Source organism: Melopsittacus undulatus, chromosome 3 (genome assembly GCF_012275295.1).
Source record: "Melopsittacus undulatus isolate bMelUnd1 chromosome 3, bMelUnd1.mat.Z, whole genome shotgun sequence".
NCBI lineage: Eukaryota > Metazoa > Chordata > Aves > Psittaciformes > Psittaculidae > Melopsittacus > Melopsittacus undulatus.
The window spans coordinates 90,536,846-90,555,925 of NC_047529.1; the positions used below are offsets into that span (position 1 = coordinate 90,536,846).

Genomic DNA, 19,080 nt, shown 5'->3' on the forward strand with positions numbered 1-19,080 from the left:
ACAAACAGCCTATTCATGAACTTACTCTTTAATAAAGAACAGAAGTTTACACATTCAGCAATTGATTCTACGTAAGAAAAATAGAGTTATGTACTTCCAATATGTACAGATGTGAAAACTGGATTTTGGTTGTTCGTTGGGGGGTTTTTTGCCGTTTAGCAATAATTTGGCTTTGGATACAGAGTAATCTTAAAATATTTCAGTTGTTTCCTTGCTTAATAATGTAAACAAAACCATACAGTTCTAACACAAAATGTGATACTTTCTCTGAGAAAAAGCTAGACTACAAAGTATACTGCATGTGCATATTTATTTCACAAACTGAAAGACAGAAGTTTATTATACAGGGGAGGTAGGTCACTCTGGTAAAATGTATTTAGCCATGAACACCCTTCAATCTGTGCCTCTACGCTAAGGGCTAGCTGAAAGCCAAAGAAATAATGGATCAATATGAAAATGGAGTTAAAATACTCTACATGACCATGTCATTCTAAAAATATCAATCATTAGTTTCCGTATTTAGGACAGTTACCCAGAAGTTATATCTGCTGTTGTTTTCTGAAGCTGACCATGAGTTACATTCCATATAGCAAAGTTATTATGAAATGAAAGACCTTCAGAAGACTGAAATATAAAGGGACATTATTTCCATAAGTTCCAAATCTGTACTGTACTTACTCTCAATGTTTTCTATTAAAATGGATCATTGGACTGCCTTTCTAATGCTTAATTTGTTTAGAACAAACTGTTTTAACCATGCCAGATTATTATCACATTTCATCATAAGTCTCAAACAGCTAAAACATCTTCTGCAATTAAAATTCAGAAATTCTTCAGATAAACATGTTGGCAGAAAATCAATTTCACTACTAGCAGCTCTGTAACACTAAATAAAAATTAGCAGAACCTTATTGCTTAAAATAGAGATGTATAAAACCAGCAAGACCTGTAGAAAAATGCTGCTGGTTCAGCATGCATTTCAGACATGTATCTATCCCTATTAAAGTACTCTCAAATAAAACACTTCCCAATTGTTATTCTTATTTTACAAGCTTAAGTTCCTCTCTTCTTCCCTCCCATACCATTTTCCATTTGACAGACAGGACTTTTCACCTCCTGTTTAATCAACACAGAAACAAAACTTCTGTGATTTACAGCATTACTCATCCCACCCCTCTCCACAGTCAATTCCCAGCTGTGGGAACAAGATTTATTAATTGTCTCTCCTGTACAGGAGGAAGAAGCACAAAAACACTGTAGGAAGTACTCTAAAGAAAAAAGAAAAGTAACCCTTTTTTAACTTAACAGAAGGAGACATAATATTACAAGTACAATTCTGAAAACCTCTTGAAAGACTACTGACAACAAGCCGTACCAAAGTACCTATAGGCGCATTCAAAGGGATGGAGATACTGCAAGGCTCATCCTTCCAGACCTTAAGAACTCTGTTAGCAGAACTTAACTTTAAGTCAGGTGTCAAAATTCCCAAAGCAGGAGCAATCCATTATGTCTACATTAGCAAGCACAGAAGGAAGCAAGGCACACAAGGAAATAATTTATAGAGTTAAATTCTTTATACTAATAACATGCACTTGCATGTGTCTTGTAGGGTTCTGCCTTAGCTTATTCTAGCCTTGTGTTGTAGACTGAATGCACACAGGTGGCTGGGGCTCATCTTCCAGTTTGGTTTAATTTGAAGGAATCCACTTCAGCAGAGGCCATCCCACATTATAAACTAACAGCCTGCATAATGCTCAATGCTTCAGTCAAACAGCTAAAATTCAAGTGGGGAGTGAATATATAAAGCACTTTTTAAAATGAGGGTAACGATTTACTGCATTTAGACATTTTTATGAAACCTGGATCCAGAACCTGAAATATTTTTTCCCCACATAAGAACTCAGATCTGCGGTCCCCACTCCAAAACTACTTTTATATTCCATGTTATAAAAACACTACAACAACAAAAAAATCCCCAAATAATCTGGGAAAGCAGAAACCAAACACTAAAGGTCCTCTTGCTCCAGTTCAGCATCCTCATTCATGAAAATAATAAGCAAATCCTCATTTAGTCTCAGGAGGAAAAAAAATAAGGTCTATCCTGGTTACAAACTGAGCAAGTTCTCACAAAAGGAATGCTAAAGGACTCCATGGCTCCATGTATTTTGTTCAGACTCTCCTGAAAGGTCTAAAAGTTAAAGTGCACCATTGAGGCACAGAGGGTAACACAAAACTCCCAGACATTCAGATCAGCAGCCTTGTCCTAAAGCTTTACCTCCTTGCTTCTAACCACAGTCAAACTAAAGCAAGTTGGTTAAGCACTGTAAATCTAATTCTAATGGATAACAACTGCTTTCTTGGAAGGCTTCCACTTTCTCAGTTCCCAGTCCTTGGAACACCTTCAGAAAAGCTCCTGTAGGATTGGACCCACAGCTCTATTTCATAAGAGATACGCCATATGGTCAACTTTTACATTTAACACTTCTAGGCTAGTATTAATTTGACAGTATAGCCTTAAAACAGTAAGTACCTTAGTTTTAGTTAGACTATAATTAATAAAAAACACAGTATACTGAAGACATCACTAACCATCTTGCGTATTGGAACATTTTAACGAACGGGTCTGCAATAACTTCAAGAGAAGCTGTAGGCTTTTATCTGTTTTCAGTGTTGGTATGTAAGCATTACTGCCAAGTTTCATCAAGACATCCAGAAGAGGGTTCAAGAAAGCCTCTAGTTCAATCCATTCTATGTTGCTTTTTCCACTACACAAAAACAAAAATTAAAAAGAAAGTCTTCTTCTGAGTATCTGCCTTAAGTGCTGAAGTCCCTTATGGAAATAAATAGGACACACGTTCCCAAATCGCTTATCTAAAGATATTTAGAAATGTTACCCAGTATGTTTACAGCAACAGTTGGAAAAGACTAAAAAATAACCAGGCTGACAGAAAGTGGACAGAGAAAAATGGACAGCTTCCTGATTCAATCAGACTTCTATGAGATCCTTCAGCACTGAAGGGGTTCCAAAAGAGAGAAATGTAAAATAAGATATTTCATACTTACCTGTGTTTATTCCTCATCTGCTCCACGTCCGCAGCCAACAGAATCATTGTTGCGACAAGCTTAGCTTCAAACCAGTCAGGCATAAAGCAATTTTCTCCTGATTAAAGATAGTTTAAGATTTCCACAGTATTTAAAAAATACCTTCATATGGATTTTTAAAACTTTTGGTTTTATACCTCAATAAATTAGTAGCAAAACAATTAATTCTAGCAAGAGTATTAGTAATATTTTGCAATCTTTTATCTAGATATAAACTAAACACAAGCATAATTGCTTTTCTTCTACACCTCAAGGAAGCTAATACCATTGGTCTCTATGCTGAACTCAATTTCAGGCTAAGTGTTACGTTATGTAGTAATGTATATTATGTAGTAACGTATATTATGTAGTGGCTCCCAAAAGACTTTTCTATTGCTTTTAAAGATACATTAGCATATTCGAATGAAGTTAACCAATTTCACTATGTTTCATCAGAAATATCAGCAGTGATTTTGACCAGCTAAAAGGCATATGAAGAACTAGAATTACTCTGCCAAAAAGAAATTAAAAAACAAAACCAAAACACTCTGTCATTTTCAGACATTTCAAAGACCTTTTCAAAGTAAGACGTTTAACAGACAATCAGAGCAGCATTAGAATTGAATATGTAGGCTTAACTTTCAATTAATTGCTAGAGGACTGTATTTTTTACAAAGGGAAACTGGAATTAGAAAATGAATTTCAAACTTAAGTATCATGAATACCGCAAATAAGGTAGAATTTTAATAGATACAGAATCATAGAATAGTTTGGGTTGGAAGAGACCTTTAGAGGTCATCTAGTCCAAGCCCCCTTCAATAAGCAGGTTGTAGGTTGCCCACAACCATATCCAGCCTGGCCCTGAATGTCTCCACAGAAAGGGCATCTACCACCTCTCCAGGCAACCTGTTCTGCCCTCATTGTGAACAGTTTTTTCTTCACATCCAGCCTGAATCTCTCCTCCTTTGGTTTAAACCATTACCCAATGGGTACAATATAATAATATAATATAATAATACCAAAGGTACAATGTAAACAAACAAGCAACTATTCTAAAATTCAAAGGACTGTAATAATTTTTTGTTTAAGATTAATAAACGTCAAACTTACTTTCAGACACTGGAGTCTTAAGGTACTCTCCCACCAGACTGCACACATATTGGCACAATGATGGTGTCTCCCGATATTCAAAATCAGAGGTTACAGACTTTCTGAAGCATCTTTCATTTGCTTGCAACCAACTGCAAAGCTAAATTAAAAACAGCATGTTACTACTTAACCATGTCTGCCAGCTGTATACTGAAATTATCAACGTAATAGCAGCACACAAAAGCACTATCAAAACATGAGTTGTTACAACAACAAATCCACACTGTGAGAGGTGTTTAATGGAGCTACCTTGGGGCTTAGCAGACTAACATGGAAAAAGGTTCTTCCAGAGAATTCAGAATGCCCCAAAAGTTATCAATGGTACCATTATAAGACAAAACTCAGCTGAGTAAAATCAGATTTTGTTTTGCACTTCAATATGCTAAAGCTTAACCTCCTTGCTACTAACCATGGTAAAACTAAAGCAAGTCAGTTAATCATACCGACTGAAACTACGGCTAATACTGTGGAATAATCAGAGAAACACTGCACCCAACAGCTGCAACACTGAGATTAACTCTAGGAAACACAATGAATTGGGACATATATACTCTGAAAGAGCTAAAAAAAAAAAACCAACAAAAAACCCAATTCTGCCTCAAGAAAGAGCTTTTTCTTCTGCAGAATTGAGAACTTCTGCATGAAAAGAGAAAAATTCATGTTTTTCTCCTCATCCTAACCTCACCTAACCTTACCTTCAACCCCTTAGAATTCTTCCACTTTGAATCTGCTTAATAATTTGTTTGGAGTTAACATTAACAACTCTAGCATTTAAAAAAATCTATAAATATATATATATATAATTTTTTAAATCACAACTTTCAAGTAAAACATAAATCCATCAGAATTCCACATCCAGAAATTCCAGAATGCAAAAACAGCTATTTAAATATGAAATAAGCAATAATAAGACACGCATTTGTATAGGTATTAAAAAACATCTGATGATCATAAAACCAGCTTCAGTTCTCACCTCCATCCATAACATAGTATCTCTCCTTAGGGACTCCTCTGGTCTAAGTGATAGAAGAAAGCTTGAAACTTCCGGGAGGGACACTCTCTCCTGAAGATAACAGTTGCCAACATAATATACAACATGTAACAATTATGTTACAACCTACACAACTTACTGCCATCTGGCAACAGTTTGACAAAAAGAAACATAGTTTTTCATTTCCATGACACAAACTTGTTTTTTCCTCTTTGGGACCAACTTATTTTTATGAAGAAACACCATTTAATATTCCCAAGTATTAATATATCTCTCTGAAGTTTAATAAATGACTAGAAGAATGGTGCTATTCAGTGAAGAAACCTTTTAAATGAATTTATATAAATGAATAAGAGACATCGATAAGTACTGTTTATGTATTTCCAAAACGCCCAGCACAAGCAATCCAGGAGGTTTCTCGATTGTGTGGAAGACAACTTCCTTCTGCAAGCAATAAAGGAGCCAACGAGGAGAGGTGCCCTGCTTGACCTCGTGCTCACCAACAGGGAAGGGCTTGTTGGAAATGTGACTCTCCAGGGAAGTCTTGGATGCAGTGATCACGAGATGGTCGAATTTGAGGTCCTCAGGATAGTGAGAAGAGCGTGCAGTAAGCTCACTGCCCTGGACTTCAAGAGAGCAGACTTTGGGCTCTTCAGGAACCTGCTTAGCAAGGTTCCATGGGACATAGTCCTAGAGGGCAAGGGGGCCCAAGACTCTTGGGGCCCAAGACTCTGCTACAAGCTCAGGAGTGTTGCATCCCGACCAGAAGGAAGTGCAGCAGGAGGGCCAGGAGACCTCCTTGGATGGATAAGGAGCTGCTGAGAAAAATTCACAAGAAAAAAGAGGCTTATAAAAGGTGGAAACAAGGACAGGTGGCCTGGGATGAATACAGGGATGTTGTCAGGGTACTTAGGGACCAAGTTAGGAAAGCTAAGGCCCAATTGGAGCTAAATTTGGCAAGGGATGTTAAAGATAATAGGAAGGGATTTTATAGGTATGTAGCAGCTAAAAAACAGACTAAGGACAATGTAGGCCCCCTCCGGAAACTTTTGGAAGAACTGGCTACACAGGACTTGGAGAAGGCTGAGGTTCTGAATGGCTTCTTTGCCTCAGTCTTCACTGGCAAAGGCTCTGACTGCAGCACCCAAGTCTTGGAGGGCGGACGCAGGGACTGTGAAAACCTAGACCTTGGGCCCACTGTACGAGAGGATCTGGTTCGAGACCATCTTAAGAACCTGAATGTACACAAGTCCATGGGACCTGATGAAATCCCTCCGCGGGTCCTGAAGGAGCTGGTGAATGAAGTTGCAAAGCCACTGGCCATCATCTTTGAAAAATCATGGCAGTCAGGTGAAGTTCCTGATGACTGGAAAAAGGGAAATATAACCCCCATTTTCAAGAAGGGGAAAATGGATGACCCGGGGAATTACAGACCAGTCAGTCTCACCTCTGTGCCTGGCAAAATCTGGGAGCAGATTCTCTTGGAAGGCATGCTAGGGCACATGAAAAACAACAAGGTGCTTGGTGACAGCCAGCATGGCTTTACTAGGGGGAAATCCTGCCTGACCAATTTGGTGGCCTTCTATGATGGGGCTACAAAAGTGATGAACAGGGATGGAGCAGTTGATGTCATCTACCTGGACTTGTGCAAAGCGTTCGACACTGTCCCACATGACATCCTTGTCTCTAAATTGGAGTGTCATCAATTTGATAGCTGGACCACTCGGTGGATAAAGAACTGGCTGGATGGTCACACTCAAAGAGTTGTGGTCAACGGTTCAATGTCCGGCTGGAGACCAGTAATGAGAGGTGTCCCTCAGGGATCTGTGTTGTGACCGGTCTTGTTTAATACCTTTGTCGCTGACATGGACAATGGAATTGAGTGTGCCCTCAGCAAGTTTGCAGATGACACCAAGCTGTGTGGTTCGGTTGATAACGCTAGAGGGAAGGAATGCCATTCAGAGGGACCTTGACACACTTGTGAGGTGGGCTGATGCCAACCTCATGAAGTTTAACCATGACAAGTGCAAGGTCCTACACCTGGGTCGGAGCAATCCCAGGCACAGCTACAGGCTGGGCAGAGAAGAGATTCAGTGCAGCCCTGCAGAGAAGGACTTGGGGGTGTTGGTCAATGAGAAAATGAACATGAGCCAGCTTCAGTGTGCACTCACAGCCCAGAGGGCCAACCGTATCCTGGGCTGCATCAAGAGGAGCGTGACCAGCAAGTCGAAGGAGGTGATCCTGCCCCTGTACTCTGCTCTCAAGACCTCACTTGGAGTATTGTGTGCAGTTCTGGTGTCCTCAACATAAAAAGGACATAGAACTGTTAGAACAAGTCCAGAGGAGGGTCACGAGGATGATCAGGGGACTGGAGCACCTCCTGTATGAAGACAGGCTGAGAAAGTTGGGGCTGTTCAGCCTGGAGAAGACAAGGCTGCGTGGAGACCTCATAGCAGCCTTCCAGTATCTGAAGGGGGCCTACAGGGATGCTGGGGAGGGACTCTTCATTAAGGACTGTAGTGACAGGACAAGGGGTAATGGGTTGAAACTTAAACAGCAGAGGTTTAGACTGGATATAAGGAAGAAATTCTTTCCTGTTAGAGTGGTGAGGTACTGGAATGGGTTGCCCAGGGAGGTAGTGAATGCTCCATCCCTGGCAGTGTTCAAGACCAGGTTGGATGAAGCCTTGGGTGATATGGTTTAGTGTGAGGTATCCCTGCCCATGGCAGGGGGGTTGGAACTAGATGATCTTAAGGTCCTTTCCAATCCTAACTATTCTATGATTCTATGAAATACTCAGTTCAGACAAGTTTATAACCATAGCACATTACATGGAAGACTGTCTACTCATCTAAAAAGCAAGCATGTTCTAAAACAACCAAAACATGAATACTTTGATTACTGCACAACTAAGGTCTTGCTATTTCAACATTAATGGTATAATACCAATTCTGGTACTATGAATACTTCTATTTTCTTAGGTATTTCAGGAAAGTCAGTTTAGTTTCTACCTGTTAAAACCCGAGTTTATACAGTGGATTTCCTAATAAAATGTTATTCCATAACTAATCTGAAAAACCTACAGGAAAACATCAACTAATAAAAGGTAATGGGGGAAAAAAAATCATCTTAACTCACACAGACCAATTTTTAAAGAGTCACTAAAATATTTCAAAAACCCAACCATACAAATCCAACCAAATGAGCTGTTCCATGTGGTATTTAGCCTTTTTTTTTTTTGAATACTGTTTTCCCTGTAAAAGTGTTGGTGTATTTCTACTACATCAGGAAAAAAAGCAACAACCAAACAAAACCAAACCAAAACTCACCACATCTGTCAAATGCATAGCTGTTTGAAGAAGATAGCACTGTGCAGCTCCGCGCAACAAAATCTGATGTGTAATCATAGTGCACTGGAGGACATCTCTGGAAAGAGGAAAAATGTGCACTGTAAAAAACATACACGTGGGATGTTTTAACATTTTCATGTATTTGATAACTATTAGCCATTCTACAAAGTCTGGCACAATCATTGCCTGATCAAACAGCATACAATCCAGAACCAAGATTCTATTGGCTATTGCCACTGTAATTTAGAAAACTGATACTAAAACTTGGATAAACAACCTGACAAATTTAAAACAGAAGTAGGAGGGGGACAGATAGGACTAATGCCAAAATGAAAGGAACAATCCACACGATCACTTCAAACTGAGTATTTACATTTCCATGTGTACATTTTTACCTTAAAGCATGAAGTCCTTCAGTTCCCATTATTTTACACTCAGGGATATACGCCAGAGCCATAGAAAGAAACAAAATTGGAACAGCACACCAATGCCTACTTGTCATCTTCTGAATAAATCTTAACAGGAAGCTACCTTAAAAGGATACAAAACAAACAATTCAGACTGTTTTCTTGTTCTGCACTCTTCAATGCATTTAAGTAACACCCCAGCAGAAGAGCATTATAATCACTACTGAAAATTAAATGCAAACCAATAGAATAATATCCTAATTATTTCAATTAAAAAATATATTCCAAAGATGTCTGTCAATACAGCAGTGTGATAAGGAGATAACCTTAACCCTAATTTTGGCTTTGGTGATCTGCACTGATCACTATATTCAGTAACAGAATTTTGAGTACTAGACAATGCCTAGTAGACTGAGTAGTGATGGCAGGCCAAGGTACACAACAATTCAACCACTATGTCCAAAATAAACCTCCACAGCAAGCTCAAGCAAAAAAAAAAACAACCCAACACACCAAGGCCTTAAAATAAAAAACAAACCTAAAAAAATAAAAGTTCTAAAGATCTTGCTCAACAGTGTTATGTTCACCAACAAATAAAGAAAAAGGAATCTTCAAACACTTCACCTTCAGAACTTAGGAGTTTAATAAAAAAGCAAGTCTGCTTCAGTTTGCCACTGCAGCAACCCTCAAAGCCTCTGAAGACTTCTCTCTTCTCTGAAAACTCCACTGCCACAAAAACTACTCCTTTTTTTCTCTTAAGTAATGTAGAAAACCAGTGGTATATGTTTACATGAGATATGGAAAATGGGTCCATAGGTTTTTTTTGGGTTTTTTTTTATTTAAAAATAAAGGTAAAACTGAAACATACCTTTTTGTTCCTCTGGAAGAAGCATCATGTAAGTAGCCAAAAACTTCTGTAGCCTCATTCCCAAAGGAGGACAGGCTCCCATTAACTGACCTGGTGTCCTGTTGGGTTTGGAAATTCAAATACATAATTTGCATGTTAACAGAAACAAATAGGATTGCCCCTACAAAAAATACAGTTCATGGTTGGAGACTGCTCCAACAGGCCAAATAGATGGAAGTGCATCAGCTTGCATCCTCCAGTTATCCCAGTATTCCAACAATACCCAGCAAACACACAGAGGATAGGGATGGTCACAACACCATGACTCTGCCTGGCCACCTCCAAGGACATGGTGGTAGCACACTGCAGCATGCAAGTGCAGGCTCAAGTCAGGTTAGGTTACTCAGGACTGAGAGCACCTTGCATTGAGCCCACAGCACAAGATGTCATTGTCAGTTCAACCCTGTGCCTGCACCCACATAATGGCACAAGCCTCCATGCAGCAGGTTGCCAATACCCACATGACAAGATCAGTGGCATGCAGCAAGAATGTGACCATGTTGATCTGAAGAACAGCTAAGACAAATTACCTACATAAGTGTGCTAGGGAGTAAGATTACAAAGTCAGTATATAGAAAACTACCAACCAGCACAGCAGGTTTTAACATGCAAAAAACACTCCATGAGACCAACAGAGGCAATCTGTGCCCCATGAGAAATCTCAGGCTATCAAGGATTAGCATAAGGCATGAGATTTTACAGTTTTCTCTCATACAGCTTGACATAACCATAATAACTTTGTCTATTCTTGGTATACTCAAACACACACCCTTCTCTACATATGACAACTTGTGTCACCAGAAATGCCTAAGCTAAGAGAGATTATAAAGCATTGATCCAGCATAGTTCTAACAGTGCATAAAGAGACAGCATCAACTTTTCTAGCTGCCTAACAAGGTCAGCCAGTTAAGGCCCCTTCAACATCATTTGAAACCGAGTTTCAGACTGCTCAATCACCCAAGCCATGGCTTCTGGCATAATGCTGAGTATGAAGTGCAGTCAGCACTTAATCCCCCATTCACAGTACTCTCCATGCAGTTAGCACAAAGGACTGAATGCCATCAGTAGTCTGAATGCACAACTTGCAAATCCTCAAACTGTAAATACTTTTGTATTTACACCAAGGGAGGCCACTTGTCATCCGTCAAATGCAAGTAGTCTCCTGTAAAAAAGTATTAATTTCCCAAGAGATAATCAGGCCCTGACAGAAAACCACTTCAATCAGTTATGAATTGGCAACACTTAGAGCAGCCCCTTCTTTCAGTGTGGCAAGAAAATTAGAAGATCAAAAAATACTTCAAGTTATTCATTTATCCTATCTAACTTCACTTCCAAATTAGTATCTTGACAAGGTGTAAAATAGGTCCTTAAGGGATGCCCACGTTGCTATTACAAGGATCAAATTGAATCTAATCACCTTACAGCCACCCACCCTTACCTGTCAGTAAGTGCAGCAACACCACTTGTTCATTAATGTTTTCCTTTACCCAGACTTCATACACATACTTAAAGCAGTATGTTTTAAAATGTATCATTAAAATACATTTCTAATAATCAATACATTAAAAAAAAACAACCAAAACCAAACAACTAAACATAAATCAGTGTCTTACCTGCTATACAGGGAACTTTCAGAGAGCGCATCCATTAACGGTCCAATAACAAACTGATAAAAGGAAACGAGAACAATGGCTAAATGCACACTTGTAAGGCACTGTTACACAGAGGATAACTAGACTTTTTTCACCAGATTTTAAAAGAACATGGTCCTTTTAGCGAAAATGGAGAATTCTCTTACTAGTAGTAAATATCAGGAGCAAAAAGAGGAAACTAAAGACAATGGGTAGCAGGAGAATCGCAGAATGGTTCAGGTTGGACGGGAGTTAGAGATCGTTTAGTTCCAATCCCCAGCTATGGTCAGGGCCACTTTCCACTAGACCAGGTGTCTAGTGATGAATAAACAAGCAAGGTAATTTTTCCACTAGATACACTGCACAGAGGATTGTGAAAGGTGCAGGTGAGTAAGAAAAACTTTCAGGAAACAGATGCAGGAAAGATATTTAAACATTAAATAAGTGAAAGACAAGGGCAAACACAAGTAGAAAGATTTAGGGTGTGATTTATGGTTGGCTGAATTTCAAGTTAGTCATGAAGAGGCTAACTTCATTTGTATAAATCAGAAATGTTAGCCTCTGAAGGAAACATTCCTTCTATGAAGGAGGAAAGGAAGAAGTAACACTATAGTAGAGATCATTCCTTACAAAGGTGTAAGCTTAATAATAAAAGAAAAAAAACCAACCCACTTTAGAGTATTTCTTCCTACATCTAGAATATTTTAAAGTGCTATTTTTAATGGCATACAGCAATATTTTCGTAAGTACATTACTGATGATATGTTCACCTCCTCACAGGGTTATCTAACAAAGGATTTTCAAAATCCATCGCTGAATAGGAGACAATATATACAGACTGGAAGTCTATTGACCATGTTTATCCAAGACTTTGTTCAATCAAATAACATTAATTTTTGAGAGGTTCAGGGGCTCTGAAAATCTGCAGCATCCATCACCCCTCAATTTCACTTCTGGTAAAAACAAAAAAAATCACAATCAGTTGGGAGTCAACTTTAATTAGCATTAGTTTGAAATACGGGAATGAATGACTGCACTCAAAAACGCACTCCCTCTAGCCTAGCCATATTTGACACCACTTACAAATATTGCTATCACTTGCACAGCTAAATAAGAGGGTATTTCTATAGAACATGTCTAACTCCAACACTACTGAGGCAATTAGTGTTAAGATATATTGCAGATTAGAACATCCGTTTGTTCTGGCAAGTAGCAGTAGCTGCCTTACCTCTGAAAAACCAAGTGAATTGGGAAGATGCTTTGTTTCATAAAGCTCCAGAAAATGAAGAATGCCTTCCTTTGTCAATGTTTTATTCTCACTCTCAAACATTCGTTTATAAATGCACATGTGCCATGATGGGTGAAACAACCAACCTGTTACAAAAGCAAATTTTTCTAAACCAACACAGAAATGACACTGACACATTAACATACTGAGCAAAACATAGTCCAAAAGGATCACTGAGTTGTGATCACTGATTGAGAGAAGTATTTCAAGATAATATAGTAAGTAATAAGCATATGCTAGGACTTCTGCCTGGCACAGTGGCACTGCCTGTGCATGTTTGCCAAGCAACCTATGCATGTAGAAGACCCACAAAAATTGGAATAGCCACCAGCTAATTTGAGAAACAAACTGTAACAAAAAATTGCTATTTAAAACAGCAGAATTAAAAAAAAAAAAGCATGACTTAACTGCTTAATATTTAGGAGATGGTTCAGAAAATATTGCATCTTACCTTCTTCCCCTGATACAGCATGCTCAAACAAACTGTTTAGTTTTGGTAATACTGGCTTTATGACATGAATCTGAAATGCAAATCAGATGTAATGTAAGTAGTATATGGCACTCAGTATATGTCACTTACTCATGAGCTAGAATTTACTATTAACTGTATTAATATCATAGTTGACAATGTGACTGTGTTTAAATAGACCTACAGTGCCTGTAGATCCTGGCACTTGGTATGTAACAATCATAGTTTAGCATCAAAGAAAAACTGGTACTTCCATGCTACTCTATCATACTTCCCAATAACCAATCATTCCATTCATCAAAATTACAATAAAGCAGCATTAATCTCTAAAATTAAGCATTTTAGCAAATATTAGTTCTCTCAGGTACAGGACAATTACGTACAAATAAAATAACTACAAAGCCACACAACCAATAGTTAGCACCACAACACCATACAAACATGGAAGCTTCAAGTCAACAGGAATCTTTCTGCCAAGTATCCTGGACACTCAAACTCAGAATCACTTTCACCCAAGGCCACAAGTGCTTTACCATACAGATGTAGTCCCCTCTACTGAAAAGAGGTCATTAAGTGCAACAGCCTGATTTCACTAAGGAACAGGTTACCCATGGTCTTGCAATAAGCTATGATGAAATTTTTCCTTCTTCAATTCAAAGATAGAAGAGAGCTCTGAATTTATACTAAATGAATTACAAGCACTGTGTTTTAAATATTTAAAATCTGAAATAAGAATATTTCTGTTATTGCTTATTTAGATACTCTCAATCACCCAAAGCAGAAGTGCTTTGAGCAATAAAACATTTACAGCCACTGGTGCAGAAGGTATCACATATAACCAGGATAAGAGAAGGGTGCATGGAGACCTCACAGCAGCCTTCCAGTATCTGAAGGGGGCCTATAAGGATGCTGGAGAGCGACTCTTCATTAGGGACTGTGGTGACAGGACAAGGGGTAATGGGTCAAAACTTAAACAGGGGAAGTTTAGATTGGATATAAGGAAGTAGTTCTTTACTGTGAGGGTGGTGAGGCACTGGAATGGGTTGCCCAGGAAAGTTGTGAATGCTCCATCCCCGGCGGTGTTCAAGGCCAGGCTGGACAGAGCATTGGGTGATATGGTTTAGTGTGAGGTGTCCCTGCCCATAACAGGGGGATTGGAACTGGATGATCTTAAGGTCCTTTCCAACCCTAACTATTCTATGATTCTATTCTATGATTCTATAAGCCTCGATTTTAAAGCGCTCCTACCTGGTTTCCCTCCAAAGTTTCCATTACCAAGATGTAAGTTTCCCAAAACTGTAGGAGTTTCTCATTCTCCCCAGCAGACCACCAAAACAGACTTGAGTCTAACAAAAGAAAACAACGAACAAGGTTACCCCTGCCACGCATCCCGGCTCCATCGGCACCCCTCTCCCCCCTCCCCGCCCAGCCGTACCGTCTCTGCCGTCCGTGGGGCAGCGCAGCTCGGCGCACTGCCCTCCGCTGAGGTCTAGGGCTCGCTTCAGCAGGTACCGGGCCCGCTTCCGGCACAGCCCGTCCCGCTCGGTCAGACCCTCCTGCACCACCCGCCAGAACTGCGGGCACAGCCGCGCGTCCAGCCCCGGCCCCGGCCCGCCCCGGGGCAGCAGCGCGTCGGCCAAGGCGCTCAGGGCCAGCAGCGCCCGCCCGGCTCGCGGGGTGCCGCCGGCGCCCAGCAGGCCCTCCCATACGTAGCGCAGGGCCGCGCCGTTGCTGCCAAGCGCCGGCAGCAGCCGCCCGGCCACCAGCGCCGCGATCGCTTCTCCTTCACCCTCCTCCCTCACCAGCGCCAGCGCCGCCGCCACGCACCGCGCCACCAGCGCCGGCTCCTCCAGCCGCGGCGCGGCCGCCACCAGCGCCTCCACCGCTGCCTCCGCGCCCGCCCCGCCGCCCCCCGCCAGCTCGGGCAGCGCGTCGCAGGCCAGCCGCTCCGCCAGCGGCGCCCCGCACAGCTGCACGCAGTGCCGCAGCGCGCCCCGCGCAGCCCGCGCCACCCGCAGCCGCTCCCCGCATCCTGCCGCCGCCTCCCCTCCGCACAGCAGCGGCCGGCACCGCTCCAGCGCCAGCTCCCAGGCTGCCCTCCGCAGCGCCTCGGCCTCCCCCGGCGGCGGCTCGGCCGCGGCCAGCCGCTGCAGCAGGAGGCGCAGCGCCTCGGCGCGCTCGGCGCAGAGCGGCGCGCAGACAGCCCGCAGCAGCGCGCAGGGGTCCCCGCACCGCGCCAGCAGCGCGTCGGCCAGCACCACCTCCATCCTGCGGGGGGAGCGGGAGAGCCGCTCCGCGCCTGCGCAGGCCGCGGCGGGGCGGGAGGGGCCTGGCCTCTGGGGGGCGTGGCGGGTGCCTCACGCGTGGTCCCGTCGGCCGCTGTGGTGTGCGGGGTAGGTACGTGCTGTAGAAGGTGCTTGAGCTTTGTGGCTGTTGTACGAGAGCAGGGCAGGAAGCGCCTGGAATGGTCTGTGCTCCGGAGTTGTGTGGTGCTGTGTGTCCGGTCACGGATACCCGTGCGCGGCTGGGTGCGCTCGTGTGGATGTGTTTCAGTCGTCTTGGCTGCTGAGCAAAGCCTGACCCACTTTATGCTCTCATGGGCCAAGCACGGGAAGGCTCATCAGAGACATCCCAGGTATTGGCACCGTGTTTGAGGGGGTGAAGTTTCTTTATTGCATGCCTTAGAAACTGTCTATGCTTCACGCGTGTCATAACAACATCAACCAGTAGTAACACACAAAATGCTCTGTTTTCCCGTCAGTTTTGCTTGTTATGGCCATTTATGCCAATATAAGTTGAAACCCATCTAACACTGTCATCACACCACAACAGAAATTTTCCTAGGTGCTGGCTCAATGCTGTTGGCTTATTATGAGGGGCCAGGCCACTGGCACTGGGGCCAGAGAACAACTCCCAAGCTGTTTAATGTCATGGTGCAGACAAAACATAATCCGGAAAAGCAAACTGGTTTTCAGCACAAGTAAATTCACTATACAAGATTACAGTTCCCATGAAAAATAGTTAGAGATAGGCACATGAAAAATGATGGGAAATTACTCTCTGAGAAGAAAAGATGTGGACCTGTTGGAGAGGGTACAGGGAAGTGCCACAAAAATGATCCAGGGGCTGGAGCACCTCTACTATGAAGAGAGGCTCAGATAGTTGGGTTGCTCAACCTGGAGAAGACTCCATGAAGACCTTATTGGATCTTTTCAGTACTTAGGCCTATAAGAAAGATGGGGAGAGACTTTTTAGCAGAACCTGTTGTGATAGGATGAGGGGTGATGGTTCTAAACTGAAAGAGGGGAGATTCAGGCTGAACATGAAGAAGAGACTGTTTACAATGAGGGTGGTAAAAATTCTGGAGCAGGTTGCCCAGAGGTGGTAGGTGCCCCGTCCATGGCCATTCAAGGCCAGACTGGATGTGGTTCTGGGCAACCTGATCTACATGGAGATGTTCCTGCTTGTTGCAGGGAGTTGGACCAGATCACTCTGAAGGTCCCTTCCAACTCAAACTATTCTGTGATTCTAAGACAAAGTCATAGGGAAAGGCAGACCTGAAACCTTCTGTTCCTGTGAAAGCAATGGACAAATTTGGTGTAGGTTCTCACCTGGTCACCTTCTAAATCACATGAATAGAGTCTCTTCTTCTCCTGGCTATCCAGTTTCCCCAAACTTTTTTAGGAATTTGTTATCTTTGAAAGTCTACTGATTGCAAAATCGCCGAAGCTTCTCATTGGAACTGGACCTCTAGTGCGGCTATAAACCCACTAGCTAAAATAGTTTCTTTACCACTCTGCATGTGTTCAGCTATATATAAAACACAGAATCTAGAAAAAGCTCAAGAAAACAGTGCAAAGTGATACATTTATTTAAATACAAAGTAAACCCTAGTACACACGCAAAAACATTTTTCAGATGAGGAATGGGTATAATGTGTGTTAGTAACTAGGATGCTTACAGCTGAAATCTCATGCCATAATACATTTTGTTTGCTTTTCCATTTGCTCTGGTGTCTCTAGAAATTATTCCACTTACTTGCTTACAGCATGCAGTCTGATGAACTGTGTGTGTTTCTTTCGTCAGGCTTGGAAACATGCCAAGCAGGGTATCCCTGCTTCATTACAGTATTACTCTCCCTTCCAGGCACCTGTAAGATTTAACTAAATGAAGCACTAAAGGTCTGCACAACAAGCAGTAATCAAATCGGAATAAAATACTAGGTGCTGTGCTGCTTCTCCGTTATTGCCTGGATTCTCCCTTGCCTTTATTTTTATCACAGTGGGGTGTCAAGTCTAAAGTCTTATTACAGCGAGTTAAACACCAGCATTTAAATTCGAACTGTTTCACTGCCGATTGTCTTGTCAGACAAAAAGAAGGTGAGAAATTAAGCCAGTGGGAGATCAGGCTGGGGAGCTTTTGCCTTGATTGTGGTGCAGAAAGATAAACAAACAAACAAACAAAACCCCAAAAGGTGGGTATGGAAGTAAGAGAAAAGGAACAAGGAACAGCATTCTGTAATTTTCAAATGGCAGGAGCCACAGTGTTCCCACTCACCCTCATGCCATACTCATTAAGTGTCCTAATGCTAGGATCCTAAATATGTGCTTTCCAGCTCTACACTTACAACTACTTCACCAAAGACCATGTCCCATTCTGTTTTCTTTGGAGTCTTCATGTGCCATTTAATACCATTACTGAGCCTATGGGAGGTAGGAAAGATATGAGAAATGGTTATTATTGTTAGTTCTTATCTGAACTTTGTAGCAGCATCTTTGCTGATGATTTGTGCTTCCAGCAGATAACTAGCTGACCAAGTTGTGGCTGGTTGTATAACTCAGATATTTAATGATAATTGGTTTTCATCAGGACTCATAATGCTACACCAATTTAGCAACACAAGAGGACTGAGGTTCCTTCCTCACATCCCCAGTTAAAAAAATCAGTGATTTAGCTAACTGCATACCCTTTTAGGCAAGCATACACTTGTTCTGGTGTAAATGTTTTCCCCTGTGATCACATAAACTGTCAATTCTGTCCTAGGAGAAACCCATGGATGATCATTTCAGTGTCTGGTTGTACTGGAAAAGGATAATGGACAAAATTACACTATAAACTACAGACAATTAGTTACAAGGCTTGGAAATCCCCAGTTATGATGTTGGAAACATGTGTCATGCTGTTATCATAAAGGCACTGCTGAGGTGCTGGGGCACCACATTAGAGCCCAGGCCAAGTGTATGTCTTTAAATTTTGTTGATGGTGGGTTTGTATTGCACAAAATACCTTTCCTCTCATTAAAACTCTCACAGTGCCATACTACTACCTGCATATTTACAGGTAATTCTGCACAGTTAATAAGGAGCATGGTTTCCTTTCCTTGCTGGTGTCCATGGGAGCGTGTCTGCATCATGTAAGATCGCTAGAGGCGCTGGGTACATAACACAGCCTTTTATCTCCTCTCCCAATGTGTGCAGAAGTAGATGGGAGATTTCTGAAAAGAGTCATGCAGAAAATTTCCCACCACATCCTTGTCCCAGAATAAAATGGGAAAATGAAATGAAAAGCACAGATGTGCTCAGGACAATAAACCTTGCTGATAGGTATATTCATGTGCTCTCCTAGATTTCCTCAGTGCTGTTGTGCAAAAAAAAAACTAGCAGTGCACATAGCTTGTACGTGATTCTCACTTCAAGATCGCACCTGCAGTGAGAAGCATAGATGAGAAAAAGAGACCTGATGCTATGGTAAATGTTCATACCCAATTATAAGATATATCATTTAGGTTGTCCTGGTTTCAGCTGGGA

At 41.7% G+C, this 19,080-nt stretch overlaps 1 protein-coding gene across 1 annotated transcript in view; it reads right to left on the minus strand.

The window, feature by feature from the left end:
* Nucleotides 1–15,540, minus strand: part of TARBP1 (TAR (HIV-1) RNA binding protein 1) — a 36,159-nt gene extending 20,619 nt beyond the window's left edge. The window contains exons 1-12 of the mRNA XM_034060474.1: nucleotides 14,709–15,540; nucleotides 14,522–14,619; nucleotides 13,256–13,325; nucleotides 12,745–12,890; nucleotides 11,499–11,551; nucleotides 9,847–9,944; nucleotides 8,967–9,102; nucleotides 8,551–8,647; nucleotides 5,204–5,293; nucleotides 4,192–4,330; nucleotides 3,064–3,160; nucleotides 2,590–2,765 (exon numbers count right to left, since the gene is read on the minus strand). Of these exons, the coding sequence (XP_033916365.1) occupies nucleotides 2,590–2,765; nucleotides 3,064–3,160; nucleotides 4,192–4,330; nucleotides 5,204–5,293; nucleotides 8,551–8,647; nucleotides 8,967–9,102; nucleotides 9,847–9,944; nucleotides 11,499–11,551; nucleotides 12,745–12,890; nucleotides 13,256–13,325; nucleotides 14,522–14,619; nucleotides 14,709–15,540 (2,032 nt within the window). The remainder of the gene's footprint in view (nucleotides 1–2,589; nucleotides 2,766–3,063; nucleotides 3,161–4,191; nucleotides 4,331–5,203; nucleotides 5,294–8,550; nucleotides 8,648–8,966; nucleotides 9,103–9,846; nucleotides 9,945–11,498; nucleotides 11,552–12,744; nucleotides 12,891–13,255; nucleotides 13,326–14,521; nucleotides 14,620–14,708) is intronic.
* Between the last annotated feature and the right edge of the window lie 3,540 nt (nucleotides 15,541–19,080).